The sequence below is a fragment of the Suillus clintonianus genome, assembly GCF_016758775.1.
Source record: "Suillus clintonianus strain FC179 chromosome Unknown DEU56scaffold_65, whole genome shotgun sequence".
Taxonomy (NCBI): domain Eukaryota; kingdom Fungi; phylum Basidiomycota; class Agaricomycetes; order Boletales; family Suillaceae; genus Suillus; species Suillus clintonianus.
The window spans coordinates 108,846-133,848 of record NW_024539289.1 but is presented as its reverse complement, the minus strand read 5'-3'; the positions used below and the strand labels follow the sequence as shown (position 1 = coordinate 133,848).

Genomic DNA, 25,003 nt, shown 5'->3' with positions numbered 1-25,003 from the left:
GTGGGAACTCTTCTGTGACTTAAATTGCGCCAATTCTTCAGCTAGCCCACAAGTCTTTCCTTTCCTCATCACTTACCACGGTCCACAACTTGAACTTTTGACATATAGCTTCAGGTAACCCCGTGTGCTTCGCATATGGCTTTCTGGGAAATCATTTGAATTTACATCTGCAGCTCAGGCTGATCTCTATATATTCCCGCCGAACGAATGGCAGACTGTTCTTGTCGCATCCTCACTCTATCGTCTTCGAAGGACGACACCTTGCAGTTTCTGCAAAGCACGTTTGTCGCTGCAGTGCAGTCATTCCTTGCATTGACGAGCCGATACAGGACTGGTACAGGGCGACCTTCCGATAGCAACCGACAATTCGTCTACCATCATCCCTTGGACTATTGCGAACAAGTACTACACTGCTGGTGTGCACTTCGAAGTCCATAAGCTCCCAGATTGGATACCGAACAACCATGAGTTGGAAAGCGTGCCTGCCGTGATATATACATGGAATGCTGGAGAGGTGAGTGCTCGAAGGCTTGGCATCGTTTTTGTATGCGTCTGACTTTTGAGCAGCCATACAGGGAGAATGCCCAGATGATATCACAACGCCTATCACATCATGATTTTGAAGTATCTCTGGCCATTCGACTCCCATCTACTACGGCCGAAGACGAAGGAGCCGAAGACGATGAAATAGACACATTTCTTGGATCACTGGGGTTTGAATTCATCGATGCGCAAAAATCAGCAACATCTTCCGCTCATCATGATCATGGCGGTAAGCGTATCCAGTTCTGAAACGAGGAGATACTCGTCCTGAAGAGTTTCGTCACCTCAGGGGTTGCCCGGGCCATAGATGCCTTGAGCACAATCATGTGGCCGTCCATGATACAAACCTCCTCCAAAGGAAGGGGTCTTGGCCTCTTGGCGACGACTCGTGATACGGGAGAAGACCTCAGCAGCCTCGTGGCTACACACACCCCAGGAGGGCGTGATCGCATGCAACAAGAACTGGAAGAGTTAGAGCGGTGGCTCGACGAAGATCATTCTGATGGTCATTTTGATGCAAGTGAGAAAACCATAAGCAATGATCCGTGGAGTGCCGCAGCCACGACTGGTAGCTTGTCACCCACAGAGGATTCTTCTACCCAGGGCCCCCACAATAACGCCTTTGACGACGATTTTACCGCATTCCTGTCTGCTTCAGCGTCAGTGGTGGATGTTGAAACTCAGTCTGCACAAACATCATCTGAGAGACGAGTACCTCCTCTTCCTTCGTTAAGCTTCAGCTCGACGTTCTCCTTCGACTCTGGTTCCGATAGCTCTGGACGATCGACGCCAGCAAATGATGAGCACGACTCTTCTCGCTTACATGCGGATCTTGGTGTATCTTATAGGTCTTTAGGGTCAGTTTCCGATTTTGGAGACCCAGAGGCAGAGGAATCCCACAAACACGAAGATTCCGGTGACGATTTGCCCTCGAATGCTGAGATTGCTGCCACCTCAGAGCGTATCTTTGGCGCAATACCCCTTGCTTTCTCTCCCACTGAAGGAAATGACACCCGTTCGCTGCAAGAAAATCTTCCCCTGCCGTCCGAAGTCGAAGTCGCTGACCCATTAGAGGCAGACCTCGAGCGTTTCGATCTGCAAAGTATGCTGAGTGCGCTTCAGGGTCTCAAGGAGGAAATTGCGGGGATGCCTGACTCGCAGGAACGTAAGAGGGCAGCTGCTAGAGTAGCTTTAGGTTTGGTTTATGGGCTCGATGGAAATTCTAGTTCAAAGGTACGCGCCAATAGCACGCAATGAATGCCGCTAACTCGAGAGGCAGTAGTGAAGAACTGGATGCACGGCTGGGAGGTTTTCGTGCCCACAACTGTTTTATGCGACTAGTCGCATAGACTCGTCCCGTCCAAACCAGTACCCGTTTTGACACTCCAACTTCAAAGCTTCCTGCCACTCCTCACTGAGCACTCACAGTTAGGTGGCATACCACCACCTTGTATTGCGCTCCACTGGTAGTACGAAAAAACCAAGGCTTGAGCATATTTTCATATGAAACAATTGGAACGAAATTACAAGTTTAAGTGAGTCGGTGAGAAAGACATTTATAGACCAAAGGTGTACATTAGCATCAGACTCTTCTTTCGAAAGCAGTTATACAACATAGCAATATGTACGCGTTTCAACAAGATCAACCAGAAACATGTACTCCTTCGATTTACTCAGCATTCTCTTCGTTTTCTTCCTCGTCTGCATCCCCAGTCTCGTCCCGAACACCTCCGGACACGAAGCTCATAATACCAGCCATATCAAGCTTTTCCACTACGTCTTCCGCAACAGTAACGTCCATACTACCCAGCACTTTGTTGACCTCCTCCAGAGTCCCAACCTTGAGCGCCGCCTTGAGGTCATCGGGGAAGCTCTCGAAAACATCCCACCGCATCTGCAATGCTTCGCGAACTTGTTCGACTTCCAGGTCCTCCGTCCCTGGACCCTCGAGTCGCAAGTCCTCAGGCGGAGGACCATCAGGCACGTTGAACGAAATGGATGCAGATGGGTTCTCGGGCACAAGTTGTATCTGCTCCTTCTGCGTATCAGAAGTCTCCGTTGCTGCTGCTTTTGCACGCGTCTTGAGGTGAGAATATGTGCCTTCGACGTCCTTGACGAAGACAGAGACAGCGCGCTGGTCGCCTGTGATCATCCTATGAAATGGTCAAATTAGCATCTGTACATTGGCTTATGCAGGAATCAGGCACTTGCTTCTGGAAAAATAGCCGGACGCCATCTTTGCCTAGCTTCTCGCAGTATTGCAGAAGTAAGCTTTGATGCACGCATTGCTTTGCGTATTCGAACCGGCTCTTTGACTCTGCACGGAAAGCCGCAACGAGTAAAGCGTCGGATGCACCGGGAACAACGACGTCGCGATTTGCTTGGATAAAGGTGAAAGATTTTTCGTAATCCCATAACGATAAACGGGAGAATCGTTCAAGAGAAGGTGTGAGTTCTGGTAGCTCCTCCTCAGTTTCATCTTCCTCCTCGGTGTGTGGAGAAGACTTCGGAGCCGATGGAGGTGGTGCTTTAGAACTCGAGGCAGCAGGGTTGAGCACCTCGAACTCAGTGGTTTTGGCTGTCGTAGTCTTTGTTGGCGCGTCGATTTTAGCATTCTTTACGGGTGGAGGTGGAGGTTTCGCGGGAGTATACTATCGGGAGTGTCATGAATACCATCAATGAAGGATAATGGAATACTGTTCTCACCTTGCTCTCGAATCCTTCGTGGATATCTTCACTTGTGATGTGCTTCCTTTGTTCATTCTCCTCCTCAACAAGATCCTTCTCCAGATTCTTTGTGTGATCTGCAAGTTGTTTGATGTGCTTATCGAGACCACTGATTACGGCAGCCTCCTGCTCATCTGCAGGAAGGCTCTTGGCGCCATCCCAAACCTGCAGAAGCAAAGACAACATCATTGCGTCGTAGGTCGGTTGATCTTTGGCATTCGTCGGCGGCGCCTCTGGAGATGGCTGTGTTTGCAATTTCTCTACCAACTGTTGGAAGAACTTCAACCCGCCGTCTGCGCTGCCCAATGTAGCGCGGGCACTGTGAAGACGGGGGGAAAGGACGCCATTGCATGCGATCTCTGCACGGAGGGCTGTTATCTTGAGTTTGCGAGTTTCGCGCTTCTCATGAATGTCGCGTTGCTTCCATCTGATGAGAGAACGCTTGTCAACGTTCGGGTGGCCTTCGATATCGGAATCGTCAGAGAGCTCGAGCTGATCCCACTTGGAGTAGTTAAGCGGCATTACGAGTAGAACTAGTACTGGTCAAAAGGAAGATGAAGAGTCAGGTTGGAGTCCGAGTCAGGACTTGGTGATACAGCAAGGTTGGCAACTTGAGGGTCCACGAATGTTCTCGAAGAACAACAGCGTCTCAGATCAATACAGCTTGTATATCATCGGCGCTTGCCAGCAGTTGCAGATAATATTACTGAAGTATCAGGCTAGATTTGATGTGCTATCATAGGGCATGTACACAAGTGTAAATTTCGAGATTCGCTGCAGCGGAATCTGCTATTGTCTACATCAAAGGCCACCTTCGAGATTTTTCTTGTAAAAAGGATTCAGAGCTGGAAGGTTCTAAGAACAAGGCCAACGAGGGCGCTTATTGTCAAAAACACCGATATGTACCACTCGAGTACTCGAAGTGAGCCCTGACAGAACACCAGGGTAGGAATTAGTTTTGTCTACCTGTTTTGCGAAATCACCCTACGGAGGGGTGCACCGATATTGGTGATGCGTTGGGAACCAGTTCTTCGTTCTGTCCCTGACCCATCCAGGCAGAAAAGCTTCTCATGCAATCTAAGGATAATGTTGCATCATACTCCTGAGCTCCGAGTCTGGAATCCTGCTCTCAAACTCAATTGCGCATGGCGGGACAATGGAGGTCGCCTCGTTCAGGAATCCCATGACATCCAACGGATTCGTAGGATATCATATAGAGTGAGTTGGAAGGCTCATATAATAAGGAGCGAGTTGATGAACACAAAACTGTGTTGGTCAGAGTGAGTTCGAAAAACGATGTGCATGCAAGAGTAGCTTTACCTATTCACGACATGTTCATGTTCAGCGGGGCATACGCCAAAGTCACCGCAATACATCCAAAGAATGAATATGTAACTGAAAGGCGGTGCTTACCGCCGAACAAATCCATAAACGAAGAATTTTAAATCGTCTCTCTTGGTCGTCGATCCGGCGCTGAGGCTTGGACGCGTAGGGCTCCGGGTAGATGTCTGGATCTTAAGAGATCGACCTAAGGCAGTGACCGTTAGATCCTTGGTATCTTGAGGCACGATGCTTACCAATGGTTGCTGAACAACGTGGTCCCAGCTGGAATGCAATAGTTTTCCTGATGGGCCAGTTCATCATTCGAAAAGCTGTTAAGGGTCACTTGCCCATATCACGTCGTGGATTGTTCGGTGAGCCAATGCTGCAGAGCCAATGTTTTAAATTTCAGAGACAAAACCAAAAGGAAGATACCCACTACCGTTAGGCAAGGGTGGTCTGAATCTCAAAGCCTCAGAGATGAATGCTTGCATGTGCCTCTGTGCCTTCAATCCGCCTGTCGGCGATAGGACGCAGCCAGCATTCCAAAGTCAATAAGTCGAACGCGAAAGTTGATTGGCGATGCGGCAGGAAATGCCCCCCGAAATCTCCAAGTGGGAGGGGAAGGTCGCTCTCTGATCTGGGACCATAAGCCCATCCTTGGGAGAAAGACCGCGATGTTTATGGGGGACCGTATTGGACAAAAACATACGACTTTGAAAATGTATAATGGTTTTGGCTAAGGATTCAACTTTACATCAATCACTGTGAATCCCCGTGAGCGAGGTCTTATCCTGAAGTGGCAATGTGGAAGACTAAGTCAAGACCAAAGCGCGACAAACAAATTCATCTTCACTTTTGGCTACGAAGTCCCGTTTTAGCTTATTCACAGGTTCACCTTGATTTTCTTCTTGACATTGCTTGGCAGCGACTGGCATTACGCCGTTGATCAACGTGAGTGAGTCTTCTTATGTGTCTTTATCTATGCTGCTGACATTCAGGCTAGCTAGTATACTCTGAGATGAACCGGAGCAATGTTGACCACTCGGCGGAAATCATGTTTTTTTTGAAGACAGCCTCGAATTCCACTTCCTGAACCCACTCATGTACCTGTGTCTTCACCTGGCTATAGGTCGTTGACAATTCTCGCAAGGACATGTTGATTGTTTTACGAGCACGCACTGAATGTCATCTATTCAGATCTTCCAGGGCTCCAGCCATTAATTGAGCGCTTGCCAAGTCCTCGCGGGTCCTCTTTTCAGTTACCATTGTGTCATCTCCTCTCCGCAAGTCTTGACCTTGTCTTGCTTTTCAGGGGCGCTCAACCGCCACAGCTCTATTCAAAACGTCGTTCGAGACAATATGAAGGCCGTACGTACGCGTGAAGAATCCCTTCATGACCTTCAACGGCGCCGGTGGTGTACTGCAGCGTCCTTAGAGAGCATCAAGAAAAAGCTCACCCGGATGAATCATACTAAGGTGTTCGTGGACCATTTCATGCAAGGACATGCGAGATTTGGATGCAAAATTGCGCACGAACAATCGACGATCGCGGTTTTTAAACGTAAATGCACAAAAAACTGGCTGACACTTAAGTTTAGAGGTCTTGCAGAGTACTGTGAAAAGGGCATGGTATGCTCTGTACGCCGTGCTAATTATGAAGAAATGCTACGTTGGGTTCGAGGTACGTCGTGTGCGATCTTATTGTTCAGGTGAAGCTTTAAATACTCGTGCCGCTAGTCAAATGCTCGTATTTGTAATACGTGTCATGCTAGTATATAATTTCATGGCATTAAAACTGCAGGCAGGTCATTTATGTCAGCTGGATAGCTTCAAAGATTGAGCGTCGGTCGTCAAATTGTCGACATCTCTAAGGGACACTATGTTGCCGGTCGTGCAGATTCGTTCAAATTGGGCATTCAGAAGATACTCACCATGTTCTCTCAAGATCTACTAATCCGCACTGATAGCACTGCTCGTCATCTCGAGACGGTCTTCCTCTTTACAAAAAACGGACGGGCTTCGTAATCCCCTGGACGTACGTTTCCTTTATCTGTTTGCTTCATGTACAATTGACTCGACGGTCCGCTTGCAGTTCCCCGCTATAGCGTCCCTACCTCATTCACATATAAATCTCCATGAGGACGTAAGTAGGGATTGCCATATTCACATATTTGACTTATATTTCATTTTCTAGTCCCGGCCCCCACCAGTACCGCCCACTACCCAATCCTGGTGGCCCATTCGGACAGGTCGGGCATCACCGGCTATTGTCGAGGTCCCTCCTGTTTGCTGGATCTCACGCATCCGTTTACAGCGGAATGCTTCAGCCGATGCTCCCGCCAAAGACAATGAATGGATTCGTGACGAAGACTATGTTTCTCCTCCAAATCCCGATTCACAACGACCACCCGCAGCAGGGCAGATCAATACTGGAGAGCACGGAAGCGGTCGGTTGTGTTTTTTTTTCTTTTAGACTGACTTTTCAAATGGTACTATGATGAGCTCGTCCCGGACGAACGATCTCCCTTTGCTCACTACGCCTTGTTCAAATTGCAAAGTGTATTTTTACAGAAAGTAGGGCGTATCTTCAGTTGCTGGTTATTTAGCTTGGCGGTACCATGATGAGTGATGAGTCAGTCGTGGACGATGATCCTCCCCCCTTGCTAATTAAGTGCGACGGGTGCAAAATCTCTCAGTGATGAAGTTTTTTCGTGCTGGTCCAGCCACTGCAGAAAATGCAAAGTGAGGATAGAACAGTATGGCGCTGATCCAAGTTGTCTACCAACCTTGCGTCCTCCAGATATAAAAAGGTCCAGCCAGAGAACATGCTTCGAAGGTACTTGCATCAAATTATCTATGTGTCGTCTCTCAATTGTGGTGGTCGCTCAGGTTCTCGTCACCCATCTTGGCATGGAGGAATCCTCTGTGTCGAACACTCATTTCGCTGCGCCCCCAGGCAAGCGGCATCACCGACTTGTGAGCGAAGGGCAATATTCACCCGTTGGCCAATTCCGGTGTAAGCAGTGCGAATAGTTTGGATTGGTATCACATGTATTTGCGGCGGGTGCCACTGCCAGCGTTAGCGTCCATTGACTCAGTAACGTGCAAAGTCGAGTGCGTAATCAAAGCGGAAGACAAAAGCAAAAGAAGTCTGATCAAACCAAAAACAGAGTGGTACCTTCCAAAACTAATATCCAGATACGTAAAAACGTGTTTAACTTGTCCTTGGACATGGCCCACGGTGGTCTTGCGTTAAGGTTCCTGCATTTGGTTTTCTTTGTAAGTTGTTGACTGCGCCTAGGTTAGAGTCATACACCGTTATTCACTGTGATTCATCATTCTTACTCACAATCAGGTCACAAATTAATTTTGTCCAGTAGTGGCCCCCAAAGATGTTATGTAAAACCTCTTGAGCTTCTGGGAAGCGGAGTTTGTAAAACAACTTGAACACCGCTGACTTCTAACGAATTAGATATTGCGACTGATTGCGAGTACATACCCCCAGTACCACCCCAGCCTGGTGACCTCGCTGACTTGCATATTTTGCCATAGAACAACCAGGATGTCGAACGATCGTGCTTCTCTCACTCGCCATCTCGTTGGGTATGATCACAAGTCACCATACACTTTATAGGTCCAGCAAATATGCAAAAACAATACCCGTAGAAGCTACAAGTACAAGGTACGTGAATCCGCAAGATCATGATCAAGTTAGGTATATACTACAACTAAGTATCAGGGATTCCTCGAATTCCGAGATGCAGTCTAATTCTCTCCCACCTTTTCTACGTTCGAGTGGATGAGCGACAGGTCGTTCTACTGCGCAGAGAATGAGGACCGTCGAAATTATGAAGGTGGTTGTGGAGCCAAATTCCAATCCCCCCCATGACCTGTATGGTGGATCTCTTCCTGAGGATAGCCATGATACTCTGGCATCGAGCTCGTTGCCAATGTGTCTGGCATTTGGCTACTGTTCATTATCCACGGTGCAATAGTGTTTGTCCAAGTCTCGTTGGGGATGACAAGAGGTTCTAAGAATACACTGTGAGGACCTGTCGCCGACGACCCAAAGATGCGTACCATAAAACATGTGAGATCCTTGGTCAACTTCATTGGGCGCTGCTGACGAGGGCTCCAAGAGTGGGAGTGACTCATGCCTGGAATTTGCCCCATTTTCTCTAGACAACTGCCGCAGCAGTTCTGCAGCTGTGAAGGGGATGAGCAAGCATGCAAGCAAATAGTATTTCAGAACAAATTTGTAAACCTTTCTTCAAGGTTTCGCGCCTGGTCCGGGGAGCTTCTCCTGTCACTGAACCAATAACTTCGCGGAGTTCCTGGAACCCGTCACCCTGTTTGACTCGGTACTGCCTCTGCGATGCGATTTTACTTTGCTTCGCAGGTTGCTGGTAGCCTTGCGCACCCTGGTAGAGCTGCATATTTGCAATCGCACAATATTGAGTCTATAGCTCGAGTTAGAAGCCTACCTTTATAGCATCCTCGACCCTCCCGTGGCGCGCGACAACTTTGATGTAGGAGCGCTTAAACGGGATGTCCCACAGGGACGATGGCAGAGAATGGATAAGGCAAAGGGCAGAGTCACGGGTGATAAGAGACCAAAGGTTCCCGCGGGGTCTAGGTAGAGAACACGCTCTCATATTCACATTCTTCTCATCTCCTTCACAATTACCAAATCTCCTCAATACCCTATATATGCCTAGACTGGTTTCCAGCCCATCCAATGAAGCAAACCATCGATAACTAACGGCAAACCGGCGATAGACGGGCTGGTCACCTTAAACTAGATATAGAGGAAAGGGTCAAACTTTGTTGGCAGGGGCCTTGCTAACGTTTACTATGGGTTACGCTCTATTCGTGACGGTCCACTATTTCGTGATGTCTGCAGCACTCAGTTTTAAAATAACGCAGAGGGCCGCTCTATTCGCGATGGTCCACTATTCGGTGATTTTGTCTGCAATACTCAATTTTGAAATAACGCAGAGGGCCGCTCAATTCGTGATGGTCCACTATTTCGTGATTTTGTCTGCAGCACTCAATTTTAAAATAACGCACAGGGCCGCTCGCGGCAGAGCCTGCTACGGTTCGCTTCCTGCAATCATTATCGGTCTTGATTTTGCTATCGCAATTGTACTCGATTCAAATGTGTGTTACGAATACATCAAGGAAGGGCATCCCCACTGCGAAATCGATTCTGACATTGGTGATGACCTTGGAAGTCATGAAAAGAAATTTCAATCCCGGATGTACAAGCAGTCAGCGAAATTGTTTTTTAATCAAGTTGCGCCATCACCAACACGAGATTACCTCGAGTTGTTCGAGAATCTGCGGGTACCGTTTCCAATACCGCGGGGTTGCTGCCTGAAGGATGTGCGCAATAAATGTTGTCTCCTGCAAGGGAGATATCCTCGCTTGGGCAGCATTAGATGAACTCACTTGGGTAGCTACACGTGAACCCCCTCTGGGCAATTGAAACAACTTCTTCGTCTATAACAGGTACTAAAGAAATTGTGTGCTCTATAAAAATCAAAGAATGACTCGTATACGTACCTTCAGGCTGGACGATCCAACTGTGACCAGCAGAAAGGTGCGCGACATCCATGTCGGAAGGTCATCGTAATCGGTCGATTCGAGTCTCGTATCGTCAATACAGATAATAGTATTTGGCAGCAAATGGAAGACAGCATTAGATGAACCCGCTTGGGCAACTGAAACTTCTTCGTCCGTAACAACAAACGAAGAAATTTTGTTATCTATGAAAAATCAGAGAACGACTCATTTGAAGAAAAATCGAGTTCGCGTACCTTCAGAGGAAGGTCGTCGGAATCGGGAGCCATCGAATTTTGCATGAACAAATGCGAGCCAATCACAGCCAAGCTCGACATCGCATCCGTTGAGATAGGCAGAACGAAACGTCTGTCGGGAATGATACCATCCATCAACGTTCAACGGTCAGCACACGCACAGGACCAGAAGTGGTCTCCACAGCGACCCCGTGGTGATCAGTGAGAGATCGCGGCACATTCCAATTGTATAAAAAGGACAACGAAACGGTCGATTCAAGTCTCGTATCGTCGACACGATACAGTACTACCTGACATGCGACGGTACACTTACCATAAACCAAAAAAACCTCGTAAAGGATGACAATCATTCTTCGCGGTCTTTCATTATTTTCCGTCTTCGAATAAACCAAACGAGGAGACGGACCGTAAGGGAAGCACTGACGCGTTGGAAAAGCAGTGTTCTTCTGTGCAACGCGGAAATTGCATTGTTGACATCAGTCCATCGAGATCGGGTTCAAGCCTCGTGGCCATTCCTGGTGCGGACACCTTGCAACTAACGGCATATTCCGAATACCGCTCTTTTTTTTGATAAGATATGAGGTTAATCATGTGATGTCACTACCAGGAAGCAGCATATTCACCGATCACGGTGAGAGGATTATCGGCGGGGCCCGGACTGACCTCCATTGACGAGGGAAAGCACTCATGAGCGTCAGTGTCACATAGACTGACGAGAATAGAAGGACTGACCTGCATGGTGCTTCGTCTTGCTCCTACAGTGTCATTCACACTGGCGGTTAGTTACTACGTTCGGCAAGGATTCATCGCGTGGGCCGCGTTGGCGGTTTCAACTGTGCACAATAGTTCCGAAGCTGCTGAAGTTCGCAGTTGAGTCCGTAGAACGTCAACATCAACACGGAGTTTAAGTGAATCGTGGACTGCAACATGCTCTAGTAGTTAGTAAGGGCGTTCATACATCACATTACTTCCCTGCTTTAATCATATGACATGGAAGATAAGTGCTTGTTTTTATGGATCTGAGTGTGGAACTGGCCAAGAACATTGGTAAACCGCAGGTGATGCTGAGGGTCGCGGTAAATTTTGAGTCTGCATGAATATCTACAAGTGTGGGAGCTGATGTGATCGTTACCCACGAGAACACGCGGTGCCGGTTGTTTAGTCGCACGACGACCGTGACGTCTATCGTTGACCAGTGTGTTGCACGCGGTGGTGAGTGACAGCAAACAATAAAATTGACCACCTCGTGTTGAACTAGCTAGGCCTGGACCGTAAACGAATAGCGTATACAAACAGTTTGAGACGCCTTAATTGCACCATGCGTATACTTCCTTTCTTGCAGCTGGGCTTTGCTGCTCAGGTGCCATTATATTCCAGTTCCATTTCATCAGCTTCTGCTCCGCAAATTCCTCAGATGGCTACAGACTTTACCCTCAGCGAAGGCGCAAATGCACTCTCCCCGCAAGATATGCTCACCCTTCCTCGGCCTGGTGCTCCCTTGCCAAACGACATCGGCGATCTTGCTATCGTACCAATCAGCACCTACTCTTTCCAAGATCGCAAGTACGCTCCCCCTTTTTTCTTGTTCCTATAGTCGTAACACTGTCTGGCCATTAGGTCACACAAGTCACTCTCCATCGTCGCTCTCGGCGATGGCGATATCTATGACATTCCTTTGCCCGACGGTGGTGATGCCTTCTGGCTTGATTCTCGCACCATCGCACACGTCGTGACAAAAGATGACACACAGAGTCTCTATACCATTCCCATCACCACTTCACCTCTCACCTCCGACACCTCCTCCCTCGTAGGATCCTTCCCCATCACCACCGCAAGCGCTTTCCGTTACAGTCCTAGCGCTCAGCGTCTCGTGTTCTCCGCATACGTGCATCCTGATGGCCTCGTCGAGACCGTAAAAGAGCAGGACACGGCATATGAGAATCGGGGCAATACTGCCCTGGTGTATGATCAGACATTTGAACGCCAATGGGATACGTGGGTCGGTCCCAAGAGCAAGGCTCTCATTGGGGTCAGTTTGGCGAAAACAGGTACAAAGTGGGTGCTGGGGGAAGCCTACGTGAACGCGCTGAAGGGGACGGGACTCGTGAGTGCTTGATCCAGCTCTTTGGGCTGGTGACGAAATTGAATTGAACTAGTCTTCCCCCGTGGAACCATTTGGTGAGGCGGATGACTATGATATTTCCCAAACACATATCATCTTCACTGCAAAGGATCCACAACTCCCCAAGGCCATGCACACCAGGCAAAATGTGCGTGCACTACCTCTTTTGACCCTTCTATACTAACACGCCAGATAGATTTACCTTGTTGCACATGACGGAACAAACCTCAGGCAACTCACCTCGGGCATCCAAGGTGCGACGCATTCCCCCGTCTTCAGCCCCTCTGGCGATAAAGTCGCGTGGCTGGAACTTCCTCTTGATGGGCATGAGAGTGATCGGTGGGTTATGCAGTCTATCCGTGTGCTATTTTGACTTGAATTCACGCATGTACCTCTCACCCGCTCACACACTCGCTTCCGCTCCGCTTCTTCTTCTTACGTTGTCGACGTCACGTGTACAGCGCTAGAGTGGTGATCTACGACCTCAACAAGGATGTCCAGTTCACCATCACGGAGGACTGGGATCGTTCCCCTGATTCTATCATCGTGAGTCTTATCCAGTTGTTGTGATTCTCTATAATTCCTTCACGCGTTATACACCTTCTTTACATACTTCTGTTGTCGTACTAGCCAACTAATCCAATCCTAGTTTTCCCCTTCCTCTGCCCTCATTTACGCCACAACGGGCGATCATGCCCGCGTCAAGGTCTTCGCCCTGGCAATTCCGCCAACACCTCCCTCTAACACCACATACACCACTCAACCCACAGCGCTCACCTCCAGCGGTTCTATATCTGGCTTCACGCCGATCCCAGGCGGCAGGGCCACCTTTGCGCTTTCGAGCCTGACCTCCCCGAACGAAGTGTATGAGCTTAGTGGGCTTGATGTCACCGAGCAGGATCTCTTAGCAGGAAGAAAGGCAGATGTAGAGGCGACGATTCTTAAACGCCTTACTTCATTTGCTACCGCAGGGCTCCAGGGCAAAGATCTTTCCCCGGGGAAGGATTTCTGGTTCAAAGGTACGGCAAAGGGGCAGGACACGCACGGTTATGTGATTACTCCACCTGGATTCCAACGTGGGGTCAATGGGAAGTGGCCTGCTGTGATGTTGATCCATGGGGGCCCGGAGAGCGCATGGTTTGATCAGTGGTCGACGCGGTGGAATCCAAATGGTACACATTTTTTTCTTTCGTTGGGTTACACGGGGTGGGCTAATGTTGTGCTACGTCTGCTATAGTCTTTGCGAGCCAGGGATATGTGGTCATTGCTATCAATCCAACGGGATCAACTTCATTCGGACAGAGTGTGTGATACTCTCTTCTCTTGTCTGCTCTTGTGCTGACGCAGTATCGTAGACTTCACAGATGGTATCAATAAAGAATGGGGAGGTCGCCCGATCCAGGACTTATTGATGGGGTGGAAGTATATCCTTCAAGAATACCCAGAGGTGAGGTTCTGCGCCACGTCTTCCTCACTCAACGCATCCTGACGTCAGCTCCTTCGCGTAGATTGACCAAAGTCGCACGGTAGCTGCTGGTGCAAGCTATGGCGGGTATGCGATCAAGTGCGTGTTCTCTTCCTCTTGTCCTTAACATCATCTTGCATCCTGATTTGCGCTCTTCATAGCTGGATTCAAGGCAACCCTGAGCTCGGATTTGGGTTCAAGGCATTAGTCTGCCACGATGGTGTGCGTATTCCTCACTCGAGCTACATGAAAGAGCGAAAGGAAAGGTACTGACCATCGGCATGAAACAGGTATTCGACACAACTTACAATGGCTATGCCACTGATGAACTGTTCTTTGTGCGTCTCCCATACCTACTATTCAACCCTGATCACTAAAAGCACCGCAGTTCAACCACGAATGGGGAGGACGCCCATGGGAACCCGCCGCATTCGAAGCATCGCGGAAATACAGCCCCGCGTACACCGTTGCCAAGTGGTCCACCCCGCAGCTGACGATACATAGCAGCAAGGATTACAGGCTTCCTGAGGGAGATGGCATTGCGGCTTTCCATGCGTTGCAGCAGTGCGTTTTTCTTTTCTTTTCGTTTGGTGGTTCTTACTGATCGACACGCATATAGGCTGGGCGTCCCGAGCCGCCTTCTGATCTTCCCCGACGAAAACCATTGGGTGTTAAATGCTGGGAATAGGTGCGTATGCAGTTCCACTCACTGGACATGAGCTGATGCTTTGACTGGGACAGTTTGAAATGGCACCACGAGGTGTTTAGGTGGTTTAATCAGTTCGTCAGGCATAAGAGTGCTTGAGGGGCCCTTTTTTGAAAATCGGAAGAACTGAAGGATATGTTTCAATATGTTTTGGAGACGAATCGGGGCAAAATGTTTGTAAGATATAACTATATTTGGGTAACGTGCAAAAATGAATTGTTTGATCTGTCACCCGTGCATTACAAATGATTGGTATCTTCATCATGTTGTAGGTACGGTTAGAAGACTAGCGAGAAGGAGTTCACGGGTGATTCCAGCAAGAATCAAAGCAAGACCAAGAAGGGACCGAATGCGAAGACTGGGTCGAAAGTAAGCAAAGCCAAGGGCACGAACGCGAACGACAACGACAACGACAACGAAAAGGCATGCCCCCTCAACCTCTCCACCGCTTTCACCAGCGCGCGCTGCCTTGTCAAACCGCTCCTAACCTGGCGCGCAGTGTGCTCGCAACCCTCGTCAACGCACGCTTTGCGTCGGAATTTGGCCAATTCTTCAAATCAAAGTACAAGGGCGCGTACTCGAGGAGCCTGCCAGAACGTTAATGTACAAATCCGCGTCAGTATGCACAACTACAGTGCTAAGACATACACACCATTCTGGTCGGACATCCGTGACGGTCCGTAAGTACGGTCTGGTCGTGAGCACGAACTCATTAAAAATCACCCACTCCGGCTGTGTATCCAGTCTGCACGATGGATGCAGCATCACGGCCTACCACGAAAAAAAACTATCAGCACGCCGACCACAACCCAAAGCCAAGATAATACACCTGATCATCCTTCAAGGTCACATAATTCCCCTTCCCTCCCACCTTATGTGCAACTTGCATGAAATAGCCACAACACAACGCCTGTCGTATTGCCAAAGACATCTCCCTCTGATCTTGCATGCTTACGAGCTCCACCTCAAACCGCTCCATCATCCATTTCAGCTGCTCGCGCACCTTTTCTGCTTCCAACAACGCACTAGCGGAGACGTAGTTTGTCCATGTCCAGGTTTTGTCGTGTTGGTCTGGGGGGTAGTTGTGAATGATAATGTGTATGTAGGAAGAGGAGACTTACTTTGAATGTACTTGTTGTACACGTTCAGAAGCATTAGGTGGTCGCCACCGGGGACGGTAAGCAGCGCCTTTGCAGCATCCGCCTCTTGTCGCTTGTTACTCGGCCGTAGCCATACATTTGGTACTGCAAGGGCGTCAGATGGGAACAAACCTCAAGGCTGAGTGTGCACCTGACAACATCGCAGTGATCGTCAAGATCTCGTTGCTACATTTGAATTCTGGACTGACGATCAGCATCTTTGAGAGCTGACATGCGTCAGAACCGTCAGAACCAAACCCGCCACCAGAACAATCGCCTACCTGCGGATCCAGAGGAAATTGGGCCATGAGACTCCCAAGCGACGTGAGGGTTCCATCATAATCCAACGCCGCAAGATAATTCAATAGCTCCAGTGCCCTCATCAACGACTCCGGCGCTGGCGCATCCAAATAATCAAACATGACAAGATCCTACAGACATCAGCCCGGCCCAAAAGACATCCCCTGCATTACGCTCACCTTAATCCCTGCCTTGACAAGTATTAGCACCGTGCTCGCTAAATTGCTCCTCAAAATTTCTGGCCGCGTCTCCTCCTCGAGCTCCGACATGAAGTCCTCCTCCGTGTATAATCTGTAGCATTTGCCTGGCCTCGTTCGCCCTGCACGGCCCGCACGCTGTTGTGCCGACGCCTTAGATATCGGGCTGACGAGTAAGTTCTCTACGCGGATGCGCGGGTTGTATACTTTCTGCTTGGAAAACCCCGGGTCAACGACATACACAATCCCATCGATCGTCAGCGACGACTCCGCGATATTCGTGCTCACGATGACCTTGCGTCCCGGGGGGCCGTTTGAACTGCCTGCTTCGGGCGGCGGTTCGAAGATGCGTTGCTGTTGTTGAGGCGGTAGCCAGGAGTACAACGGGATGCACACGACAGGGCCTACGGACTCGGAGTCGAATTTGATGAAGTCGTCCACAGCGAGCTTGATGCTACGGCACACGTCCTCGATTTCCTCTTCACCAGTCAGAAATACCAAGATATCACCTGGTTCATCTGTACAATGGATAGTGAGCACGGTGCGGATGGCAGCCTCGACATAGTCCGGCTCCGGCTCCTGGGTGTAGAACACCTCGACGGGGTGGGTACGGCCAGGGACCTTAAAAAGCGGGGCAAGGGCGTCATCCGAACCAGCGAAGTATTTCTGGAACTTAAGGGCGTTGAGAGTGGCGGACATGATGATGAGCTTGAGGTCTGGGCGACGGCGAGCGAGGGTTTTTAGAACACCCATGAGCATGTCAGTAGCGAGTGTGCGTTCGTGGGCGTCGTCGATGATGATAGTGGAGTAGCGGTTGAGATCGGGGTCGTTCATGGCTTCGCGGAGGAGTATTCCGTCGGTCATGTATTTGAGAAAGGTTGTGCCGGGCTCAGTCATGTCTTCGAAACGTATCGAGTAACCGACCTGTTTACCAAGTTGGACTAGGAGATGAAGTGAGCTCAGAATGTGGTCAGAACGAGGAGCAAAACAAACAGACCATCCATCTCATCCGCGACACGCTCCGCCACAGACATGGTGGCGACTCTGCGGGTCTGGGTGCATGCCACAATCTTGTTCGTGGTATGAGGAAGATCTGAGTAGGCGACGAACTGGGGTATTCTATCAGTGACGAAAAGAGTCTATAAGCGACTGTTTGGAATTGACAAGGAAGATTATTCGTCAGGGGGGTGACAACTTACTGCGTGGTCTTGCCTGAGCCAGTCTCGCCGACCATGATGATAATTTGGTGTTTGTTGAACTGTGAACGTCAGTCTAGGTGAATGGAGTGAGATGGAGGGGGGCTTACTATCTCGTAGAACTCGGCCATATGTGTAAACACGGGGAGTTTTTTGCGGGCTTCAAGGATCTTTTTGTATTGCGCAGTACGGGGCTGCTTTGTGAACGGGTTTGTATCGTGTTCCTAAGGGAATCCACGAGTCGCTCAGCCTCGACGTAGCTTTGCTATTGAGAGGACATACCAATGCCAGGCGCACTTGGTCTGCGGTGACCTCTCGGGCAGGATAACCAAAAATGGACTCTCTCTCGGCACTGGCACCATTGAGAGTGCTTGAAGCAGCTCGCGCTCGATCTGCGGCGATCTCTCGGAGAACAACAGAAAAGAGAGGCTCCCTAGTGCTTGAAGTAGCTTGCTTGGTGGGATGTCGATTGGCGAGATCATCATGTGGGTTCTCTTTCGGTGTCTCAGTCTTTTGGCGGGCAGGGGAAGTTGGAACCTCGACGTCGTCAGTACTCCTGGCCCTTTCAAAGGACATCTCAGGGTGATCATCAAATCCGTTTATGAATCATTTACCGTGTTATGCGGTACCACAGTCTCCTCATCAGTTGCATCATCATAAGAGGTCTGTCTCGTTGTGGGCGCAGCTGTACTTTGGGAGACGAGTGAGGGCCAATGTAATGTGATGGGCATTCATGTATTGGTATCTTGTAAGCGCTTTGGATTTGGTGGCATCGTAATCATACAAAACGAGATATACACTCGCACGAGCATAGTAGATAGCGATAATTGATATGGAGATTCCGTGGCTAGAAGAACAGAGGCTGTGTTGCAAAGAATAAAAAGCATAAGTCACGTGGATATTACAAACGTTAGACGCAGGCAATCTGCACCAGGGGCTTTCCCCCACGCGCACTCTTCGCAGGAGGCTTCTTACCGCTCGCTATTGCAGTCGTGCTTGGAATCAGCTTCCTCTTTTTCGCCGAAATCTCCCCAAGGAGGCTGCTGTAGATTGGAGTGACGGCAATGCCGATCGTGACTTCATGACGAGCCTATAGACATACGTGTAGCGGCCGTGTGTCATGCGTGGGTTGACACTACACACAGTAGCATAGTGGACAATGAGCGCTTGAGCTGCCAGTTTGCCTCGCGACAGCCAGTTTATCAGAAGTGTTCGTCTCAACTAGGGAATATGAATGCCCAAAGATGCATCACGCACAGAGAAGTGACTTACCGACAAGAGCCAACCAAACTCGTTCATTGATGACTGCCTGCATCACGTCCTTGTCGTTCGCAAACATGGTAGGGTCGACTTGGCTCCAGCCCAACCGAGGTCCTGGCGTAGTATTGAATATTGTTGTTGATGGCTACCCATAGTGCAAGTCCAATGGTGTTGTTATCGCGATCGATGAACCAAGCGGCAAGATTGCTTGTCAGTCAGAATATGCTAGTTCAAGTTAGTGCAGCCCTAGCCAGTACCTGCAAATAGTACTTGTCATGATGCAAGGCTTCGTGAGCGATGAAATTTAACCTCAGCTGGTCTCTGCCGGACTTGCCGATGAGCCCCAGACTCTGGCCCCAGAGTCCGTCCCAGACTTTGACCCCAGAGTGTCCAATTCCCTGACTTTCTGGCTCGAGGGTTTTGAAAATCGGTTGAACTGAAGGATATGTTTTGGAGACGAATCGGGGCATTTGTAAGATATTAACTATATTAGGGTAACGTGCAAAAATGAATTGTTTGATCGGTCACCTGTGCATATCTTTGCAAGACTAGGCCTATATACAATGCAAGTACAAATGATTGGTATCTTCATCATGTTGGAGGTACGGTTAGAAGACTAGCGAGAAGCAGTTCATGGGCGATTCCAGCAAGAATCAAAGCAAGACCAAGAAGGGACCGAATGCGAAGACTGGGTCGAAAGTAAGCAAAGCCAAGTGCACTGTGCACGAACGCGAACGACAACGACAACGAAAAGATATGCCCCCTCAACCTCTCCACCACTTTCACCAGCGTCGCGCTGCCTTGTCAAACCGCCCCTAACCCTGACCGCGCGCGTTTGTTCGCAACCCTCACCAACGCACGCTTTGTGTCGCAGTTTGGCCAATTCTTCAAATCAAAGTACAAGTGCGCGTACTCGAGGAGCCTGTCAGAACGTTATTGTACAAATCCGCGTCAGTATGCACAACTACAGTGCTAAGACGTACGTACCACTCTGGTCGGACATCCGTGACGGTCCGTATGTACGGTCTCGTCGTGAGCACAAACTCATTGAAAATCACCCACTCCGGTTGTGTCACGGTATCAATACTGCACGACGGATGCAGCACCACGGCCTACCACGAAAAAACAGCTATCAGCACGCCAACCACAACCCAAAACCAAGATAATACACCTGATTATCCTTCAAAGTCACATAATTCCCCCTCCCTCCCACCTTGTGTGCAACTTGCATGAAATAGCCACAACACAACGCCTGCCGTATTGCCAAAGACATCTTCCTCTGATCTTGCATGCTTACGAGCTCCACCTCATACCGCTCCATCATCCACTTCAGCTGCTCGCGCACCTTTTCTGCTTCCAACAACGCACTAGAGGAGACGTAGTTCGTCCATGTCCAGGTTTTGTCGTGTTGGTCTGGGGGGTAGTTGTGAGTGATCATGTGTATGTAGGAAGAGGAGGCTTACTTTGAATGTACTTGTTGTACACGTTCAGAAGCATTAGGTGGTCGCCACCGGGAACGGTAAGCAGCGCCTTTGCAGCATCCGCCTCTTTTCGCTTGTTACTCGGCCGTAGCCATACATTTGGTACTGCAAGGGCGTCAGATGGGAACAAACCTCAAGGCTGAGTGTGCACACCTGACAACATCGCAGTGATCGTCAAGATCTCGTCGCTACATTTGAATTCTGGACTGACGATCAGCAGCTTTGCGAGCTGACATGCGTCAGAACCATCAGAACCAAACCCGCCACCAGAACAATCGCCTACCTGCGGATCCAGAGGAAATTGAGCCATGAGACTCCCAAGCGACGTGAGGGTTCCATCATCATCCAACGCCGCAAGGTAATTCAATATCTCTAGTGCCCTCATCAACGACTCCGGCGCTGGCGCATCCAAATAATCAAACGTGACAAGATCCTACACAGACATCAGCCCAGCTCAAAAGACATCACCCCCTACATTACGCCCACCTTAACTCCTGCCTTGACAAGCATTAGCACCGTGCTCACTAAATTGCTCTTCAAGATTTCTGGCCGCGTCTCCTCCTCGAGCTGCGACATGAAGAACTCCTCCGTGTATAATCTGTAGCATTTGCCTGGCCTCGTTCGTCCGGCACGGCCCGCACGCTGTTGTGCCGACGCCTTAGATATCCGGCTAACGAGTAAGCTCTCTACGCGGGTGCGCGGGTTGTACGCTTTCTGCTTGGAAAACCCCGGGTCAACGACATACACAATCCCATCGATCGTCAGCGACGACTCCGCGATATTCGTGCTCACGATGACCTTGCGGCCCGGGGGGCCGTTTGAGCTGCCTGCTTCGGGCGGCGGTTCGAAGATGCGTTGCTGTTGTTGAGGCGGTAGCCAGGAGTACAACGGGATGCACACGACAGGGCCTACGGACTCTGAGTCGATTTTGATGAAGTTGTCCACAGATAACTTGATGCTACGGCACACCTTCTCGATTTCCTCTTCACCGGTCAGAAATACCAAGATATCACCTGGTTCCTCTGTACAATGGATAGTGAGCACAGTGCGGATGGCGGCCTTGACATAGTCCGGCTCCGGCTCCTGGGCGTAGAACACCTCGACGGGGTGGATACGGCCAGGGACCTTAAAAAGCGGGGCAAGGGCGTCATCCGAACCAGCGAAGTATTTCTGGAACTTAAGGGCATCGAGAGTGGCGGACATGATGATGAGTTTGAGGTCTGGGCGACGGCGAGCGAGGGACTTTAGAACACCCATGAGGATGTCAGTAGCGAGTGTACGTTCGTGGGCGTCGTCGATGATGATAGTGGAGTAGCGGTTGAGATCGGGGTCGTTCATGGCTTCGCGGAGGAGTATTCCGTCGGTCATGTATTTGAGAAAGGTTGTGCCGGGCTCGGTCATGTCTTCGAAACGTATCGAGTAACCGACTTGTTTACCAAGTTGGACTAGGAGATGAAGTGAGCTCAGAATGTGGTCAGAACGAGGAGCAAAACAAACAGACCGTCCATCTCATCCGCGACGCGCTCCGCCACAGACATGGTGGCGACTCTGCGAGTCTGGGTGCATGCCACAATCTTGTTCGTGGTATGCGGAAGATCTGAGTAGGCGACGAACTGGGGTATTCTAGCAGGGACGAAAAGAGTCTATAAGCGATTGTTCGGAATTGACAAGAAAGAATATTCGTCAGGGGGGTGACAACTTACTGCGTGGTCTTGCCTGAGCCAGTCTCGCCGACCATGATGATAATTTGGTGTTTGTTGAACTGTGAACGTCAGTCTGTGTGAATGAAGTGAGATAGAGCGGGGCTTACTATCTCGTAGAACTCGGCCATATGTGTAAACACGGGGAGTTTTTTGCGGTCTTCAAGGATCTTTTTATACTGCGCAGTACGGGGCTGCTTTGTGAACGGGTTTATATCGTGTTCCTAAGGGAATCCACGAGTCGCTCAGCCTCGATGTAGCTTTGCTATTGAGAGAACATACCAATGCCAGGCGCACTTGGTCCGCAGTGGCCTCTCGGGCAGGATAACCGAAAATAGGCTCTCTCTCGGCACTGGCACCATTGAGAGCAGCTCGCGCTCGATCTGCGGCGATCTCTCGGAGAACAACAGCAAAGAGAGGCTCCCTAGTGCTTGAAGTAGCTTGCTCGGTGGAATGTCGATTGGCGAGATCATCTTGTGGGTTCTCGTTCGGTGTCTCAGTCGATTGGCGGGCAGGAGAAGTTGGAACCTCGACGTCGTCAGTACTCCTGGTCCTTTCAAAGGACATCTCAGGGTTATCATCAAATCCGTTTATGAATCATTTACCGTGTTATGAGGTACCACAGTCTCCCCATCAGTTGCATCATCATGATAGGTCTGTCTTGTTGTGGGCGCAGCTGTACTTTGGGAGACGAGTGAGGGCCAATGTAATGTGATGGTGGAAACTATCTCATCCAGGGATTCATGGGCATTTATGTATTGGTATCTTGTAAGCGCCTTGGATTTGGTGGCATCGTAATCATACAAAACGAGATATACACTCGCACGAGCATAGTAGATAGCGATAATTGATATGGAGATTCCGTGGCTAGAAGAACAGGTGTTGCAAAGAATAAAAAGCACAAGTCACGTGGATATCACAAACGTTAGAGGGCAATTAGAGGGGCTTTCACCCACGCGCACTTTTCGCAGGAGGCTTCTTACCGCTCGCTATTGCAGTCGTGCTTGGAATCAGCTTCCTCTTTTTCGCCGGCGCGTGCGAGACGGCCTTCATACCGCTCGTTAATGCGACTCGAATGCGCTTGGTGCCGTAAACTTCGCGACGGTTTTCCTAGCGAGCGCTGGCGTCAGCATGCTGAGCCAAATTCTCGTAATAGAGGGAATGTACCTCGGCGCCAAGCGTCAGCTCGTCGTCTTCCTCTTCTGAAGAATCAACTTCGTCTCCGATAGTCGCATCACTACCTGACTTGGACTGCTCCGCCATCTTATCTTCTTCATCCTCGATCTCAACATACTGCCGCTTAGTGCTCACTTTGCGGACGGGACGGGACGAGGTAGGTTTGTTGGTAGCAGGATTGGATGGTGGTTTGTTGCCAGTCCCGGTGAGTGTGAGTTTACTAGGTTTTGCTGTGGATTTCGACGGTGCTGGTGCCGATGTAGGCTTGTTGTGCAGTGGTATGGATTTGCTGGTGGCTGATACAACCTTGTCATGGCCCTGTCCAGTTTTGTTAGGGACACTGGTAGGTTTGCTGGGCTTCGGTATAGGTTTACTTGAGAAGGTTGAAGTTGGTCTACTAGGTCCTGGTACTCTTGATGCTGAACCCGAGCTTGATGATGATGCAGAAGAAGTTGAAGCAGACGGTGCTTCATCAGACATGGTGTTCTCCACACTCTCCTCCTTTACGGGCACCTCGATCACAGCTTGGACGCGTCGGATTAGGTACTGCTTTGACTTATCTCCGGAGGCCCTGCGGTTCGCAGAAATGGGAGTGGGCAGTTGTTGTGTGGATATAGGTTTGGATGCTCTGGATGTCGATGCGGATATGGATTCGTCAGGAAGTTCGGAGGTATAGGGAGGAAAACGAGGGCGCGTAGATGCGGATGGGTCGCTAAGGCTTGTGCTTGCGGTTGCATTGGGGTGACGGAGCATTGTCGTGAATGGGGTGATGGACGCGTGTGTTTGGACAGTATGCTGTTGCGTGGATGTCAGATTCAAAATTCGAGAAATGAGAGTGGATCGTACAGAATGCTGTTCTTCAATGAGCTCATTCACACGCGTTGCGAGCTTATAGCGCTCTTGCTCAACGCGTAGGAACTGCTCCTTCCAGCTGGTGGCTTCCTGTCGCGACGTGTCTTCGAGACGGAGACACTGTTGTTTCCACTGCTCGGACTCATAGCGAAGCTGAGCGATCGTATCTGCCTGGTGTTTTATCTGCGCGCAAATTTCAGTACTTCTACGTCATCAAAGCAATGGGCGTACAGTCAACTCGGCTTGCTCGACCTGTGTCAGGGGGGAAGGTTACATATGGTAAATGTACAGGGACCGAGTGGGAGACATACAGCAGATTGTCGGGCATTAGCCTCTTGCCTCCATGCCTGCTCATCAAGCCTAAGCTCATGGAGAGCTTTAATGGCTTCATCCCGTTCACGACGCGCTTCCCGTGCTTCAGCACTTGCTTGTGTGACTTCTAGACGTGTTTGGTCTTGTATGCTCGTGAACTATGCAAGGTCAATGAATCTCGAAGAGCATTGAGGACGTTAAACTTACTGCGATGTTTACTGCCTTATTCAGAGATGCGAGTGCGTCCGTAAGTATGACGGACGGTGGGGAGTTTGTTGCCATCTTGTTGCCAATCTGGTGAGAGAGCAAGACGCGCTTTCGGCAGTTCCCGATTCAGAAAGCGTCGTTCAACACGTGCCAGTGCCACTTGCAAGTGTGCCGTGACACTGAAGACACCACAACGTCAAGAAACCACTGGCGGCCAACGGTTTTTCAACTATTTATGTAGCCTGCAATGCCACGCAGAGACTGCCACCTGTTGTCTTTGTGTTTCCTACAAGTGCCTGTCCCTGAGCACAATTGTGTCATTCCGACGACCATCCTCCTTTCGCCAGGTCTATATTCGCAATATCCACATCCTTGCTACTACTAGCTATAGCATGTGGGCTACTGGTCCAGTAGCACAGTCCACTCTTTCAACCACCCATATTTTGGGTACACACCTCAGCACATCGCATCTAAATTA

At 49.8% G+C, this 25,003-nt stretch overlaps 8 protein-coding genes across 8 annotated transcripts; 3 read left to right on the top strand and 5 right to left on the bottom strand.

Moving 5' to 3' along the window:
- Positions 1 to 30: 30 nt before the first annotated feature.
- On the top strand, positions 31 to 2,013 carry DEU56DRAFT_499606 (uncharacterized protein). The gene is made up of 6 exons (XM_041346517.1): positions 31 to 114; positions 179 to 277; positions 330 to 514; positions 568 to 772; positions 833 to 1,776; positions 1,826 to 2,013. The coding sequence occupies exons 2-6, from the start codon at positions 208 to 210 to the stop codon at positions 1,826 to 1,828; spliced, it is 1,407 nt and encodes a 468-aa protein (XP_041205831.1). The 5' UTR covers positions 31 to 114; positions 179 to 207; the 3' UTR covers positions 1,829 to 2,013.
- Positions 2,014 to 2,212: 199 nt separating this feature from the next.
- Positions 2,213 to 3,792, bottom strand: DEU56DRAFT_872551 (Cdc37 N terminal kinase binding-domain-containing protein; the record flags this gene model as incomplete). Its single annotated transcript, XM_041355792.1, has 3 exons — positions 2,213 to 2,696; positions 2,755 to 3,194; positions 3,250 to 3,792. The coding sequence occupies 3 exons, from the start codon at positions 3,790 to 3,792 to the stop codon at positions 2,213 to 2,215; spliced, it is 1,467 nt and encodes a 488-aa protein (XP_041205830.1).
- Positions 3,793 to 5,952: 2,160 nt separating this feature from the next.
- DEU56DRAFT_915258 (uncharacterized protein) lies at positions 5,953 to 7,066 on the top strand (the record flags this gene model as incomplete). The annotated part of the gene is made up of 4 exons (XM_041357719.1): positions 5,953 to 6,274; positions 6,561 to 6,628; positions 6,686 to 6,736; positions 6,788 to 7,066. 4 exons carry the CDS (start codon positions 5,953 to 5,955, stop codon positions 7,064 to 7,066), a joined length of 720 nt encoding a protein of 239 aa, XP_041205829.1.
- A 983-nt stretch (positions 7,067 to 8,049) lies between these two features.
- On the bottom strand, positions 8,050 to 10,762 carry DEU56DRAFT_956830 (uncharacterized protein; the record flags this gene model as incomplete). The annotated part of the gene is made up of 7 exons (XM_041359252.1): positions 8,050 to 8,624; positions 8,674 to 8,799; positions 8,858 to 9,023; positions 9,916 to 10,095; positions 10,159 to 10,361; positions 10,413 to 10,524; positions 10,574 to 10,762. The coding sequence occupies 7 exons, from the start codon at positions 10,760 to 10,762 to the stop codon at positions 8,440 to 8,442; spliced, it is 1,161 nt and encodes a 386-aa protein (XP_041205828.1). The 3' UTR covers positions 8,050 to 8,439.
- Positions 10,763 to 11,730: 968 nt separating this feature from the next.
- Positions 11,731 to 14,804, top strand: DEU56DRAFT_758226 (Alpha/Beta hydrolase protein; the record flags this gene model as incomplete). The annotated part of the gene is made up of 14 exons (XM_041350218.1): positions 11,731 to 11,975; positions 12,030 to 12,516; positions 12,569 to 12,682; positions 12,731 to 12,873; positions 12,996 to 13,080; positions 13,184 to 13,706; positions 13,772 to 13,837; positions 13,890 to 13,981; positions 14,043 to 14,098; positions 14,161 to 14,221; positions 14,290 to 14,337; positions 14,388 to 14,563; positions 14,619 to 14,687; positions 14,741 to 14,804. 14 exons carry the CDS (start codon positions 11,731 to 11,733, stop codon positions 14,802 to 14,804), a joined length of 2,229 nt encoding a protein of 742 aa, XP_041205827.1.
- A 162-nt stretch (positions 14,805 to 14,966) lies between these two features.
- DEU56DRAFT_915255 (P-loop containing nucleoside triphosphate hydrolase protein) lies at positions 14,967 to 18,113 on the bottom strand (the record flags this gene model as incomplete). The annotated part of the gene is made up of 12 exons (XM_041357718.1): positions 14,967 to 15,169; positions 15,231 to 15,292; positions 15,358 to 15,476; positions 15,535 to 15,776; positions 15,827 to 15,949; positions 15,996 to 16,071; positions 16,126 to 16,275; positions 16,324 to 17,282; positions 17,339 to 17,460; positions 17,541 to 17,599; positions 17,648 to 17,761; positions 17,820 to 18,113. 12 exons carry the CDS (start codon positions 18,111 to 18,113, stop codon positions 14,967 to 14,969), a joined length of 2,523 nt encoding a protein of 840 aa, XP_041205826.1.
- Positions 18,114 to 19,388: 1,275 nt separating this feature from the next.
- Positions 19,389 to 22,545, bottom strand: DEU56DRAFT_982396 (P-loop containing nucleoside triphosphate hydrolase protein; the record flags this gene model as incomplete). The annotated part of the gene is made up of 13 exons (XM_041359891.1): positions 19,389 to 19,485; positions 19,517 to 19,593; positions 19,650 to 19,719; positions 19,785 to 19,909; positions 19,969 to 20,210; positions 20,261 to 20,383; positions 20,432 to 20,507; positions 20,562 to 20,711; positions 20,765 to 21,723; positions 21,780 to 21,901; positions 21,982 to 22,040; positions 22,089 to 22,202; positions 22,261 to 22,545. The coding sequence occupies 13 exons, from the start codon at positions 22,543 to 22,545 to the stop codon at positions 19,389 to 19,391; spliced, it is 2,499 nt and encodes an 832-aa protein (XP_041205825.1).
- Positions 22,546 to 23,282: 737 nt separating this feature from the next.
- Positions 23,283 to 24,676, bottom strand: DEU56DRAFT_499236 (uncharacterized protein). Its single transcript, XM_041346516.1, has 6 exons — positions 24,526 to 24,676; positions 24,318 to 24,476; positions 24,238 to 24,258; positions 24,001 to 24,189; positions 23,529 to 23,949; positions 23,283 to 23,472 (listed from the first exon to the last, which is right to left on the bottom strand). Exons 1-6 carry the CDS (start codon positions 24,598 to 24,600, stop codon positions 23,465 to 23,467), a joined length of 873 nt encoding a protein of 290 aa, XP_041205824.1. The 5' UTR covers positions 24,601 to 24,676; the 3' UTR covers positions 23,283 to 23,464.
- Positions 24,677 to 25,003: the final 327 nt, after the last annotated feature.

Excerpts from the sequence above, each read along its gene's own strand:
- DEU56DRAFT_499606 (XM_041346517.1), top strand. The coding sequence starts at position 208 with ATGGCAGACTGTTCTTGTCGCATCCTCACTCTATCGTCTTCGAAGGAC. Across the intron at positions 278-329 it reads CACCTTGCAGTTTCTGCAAA|GACTGGTACAGGGCGACCTT; the intron begins GCACGTTTGTCG and ends GAGCCGATACAG. Across the intron at positions 515-567 it reads ATACATGGAATGCTGGAGAG|CCATACAGGGAGAATGCCCA; the intron begins GTGAGTGCTCGA and ends ACTTTTGAGCAG.
- DEU56DRAFT_499236 (XM_041346516.1), bottom strand. The coding sequence starts at position 24,600 with ATGGCAACAAACTCCCCACCGTCCGTCATACTTACGGACGCACTCGCA. Across the intron at positions 24,477-24,525 it reads ATAAGGCAGTAAACATCGCA|TTCACGAGCATACAAGACCA; the intron begins GTAAGTTTAACG and ends GACCTTGCATAG. Across the intron at positions 24,259-24,317 it reads CTAATGCCCGACAATCTGCT|GTCGAGCAAGCCGAGTTGAC; the intron begins GTATGTCTCCCA and ends CCCCTGACACAG.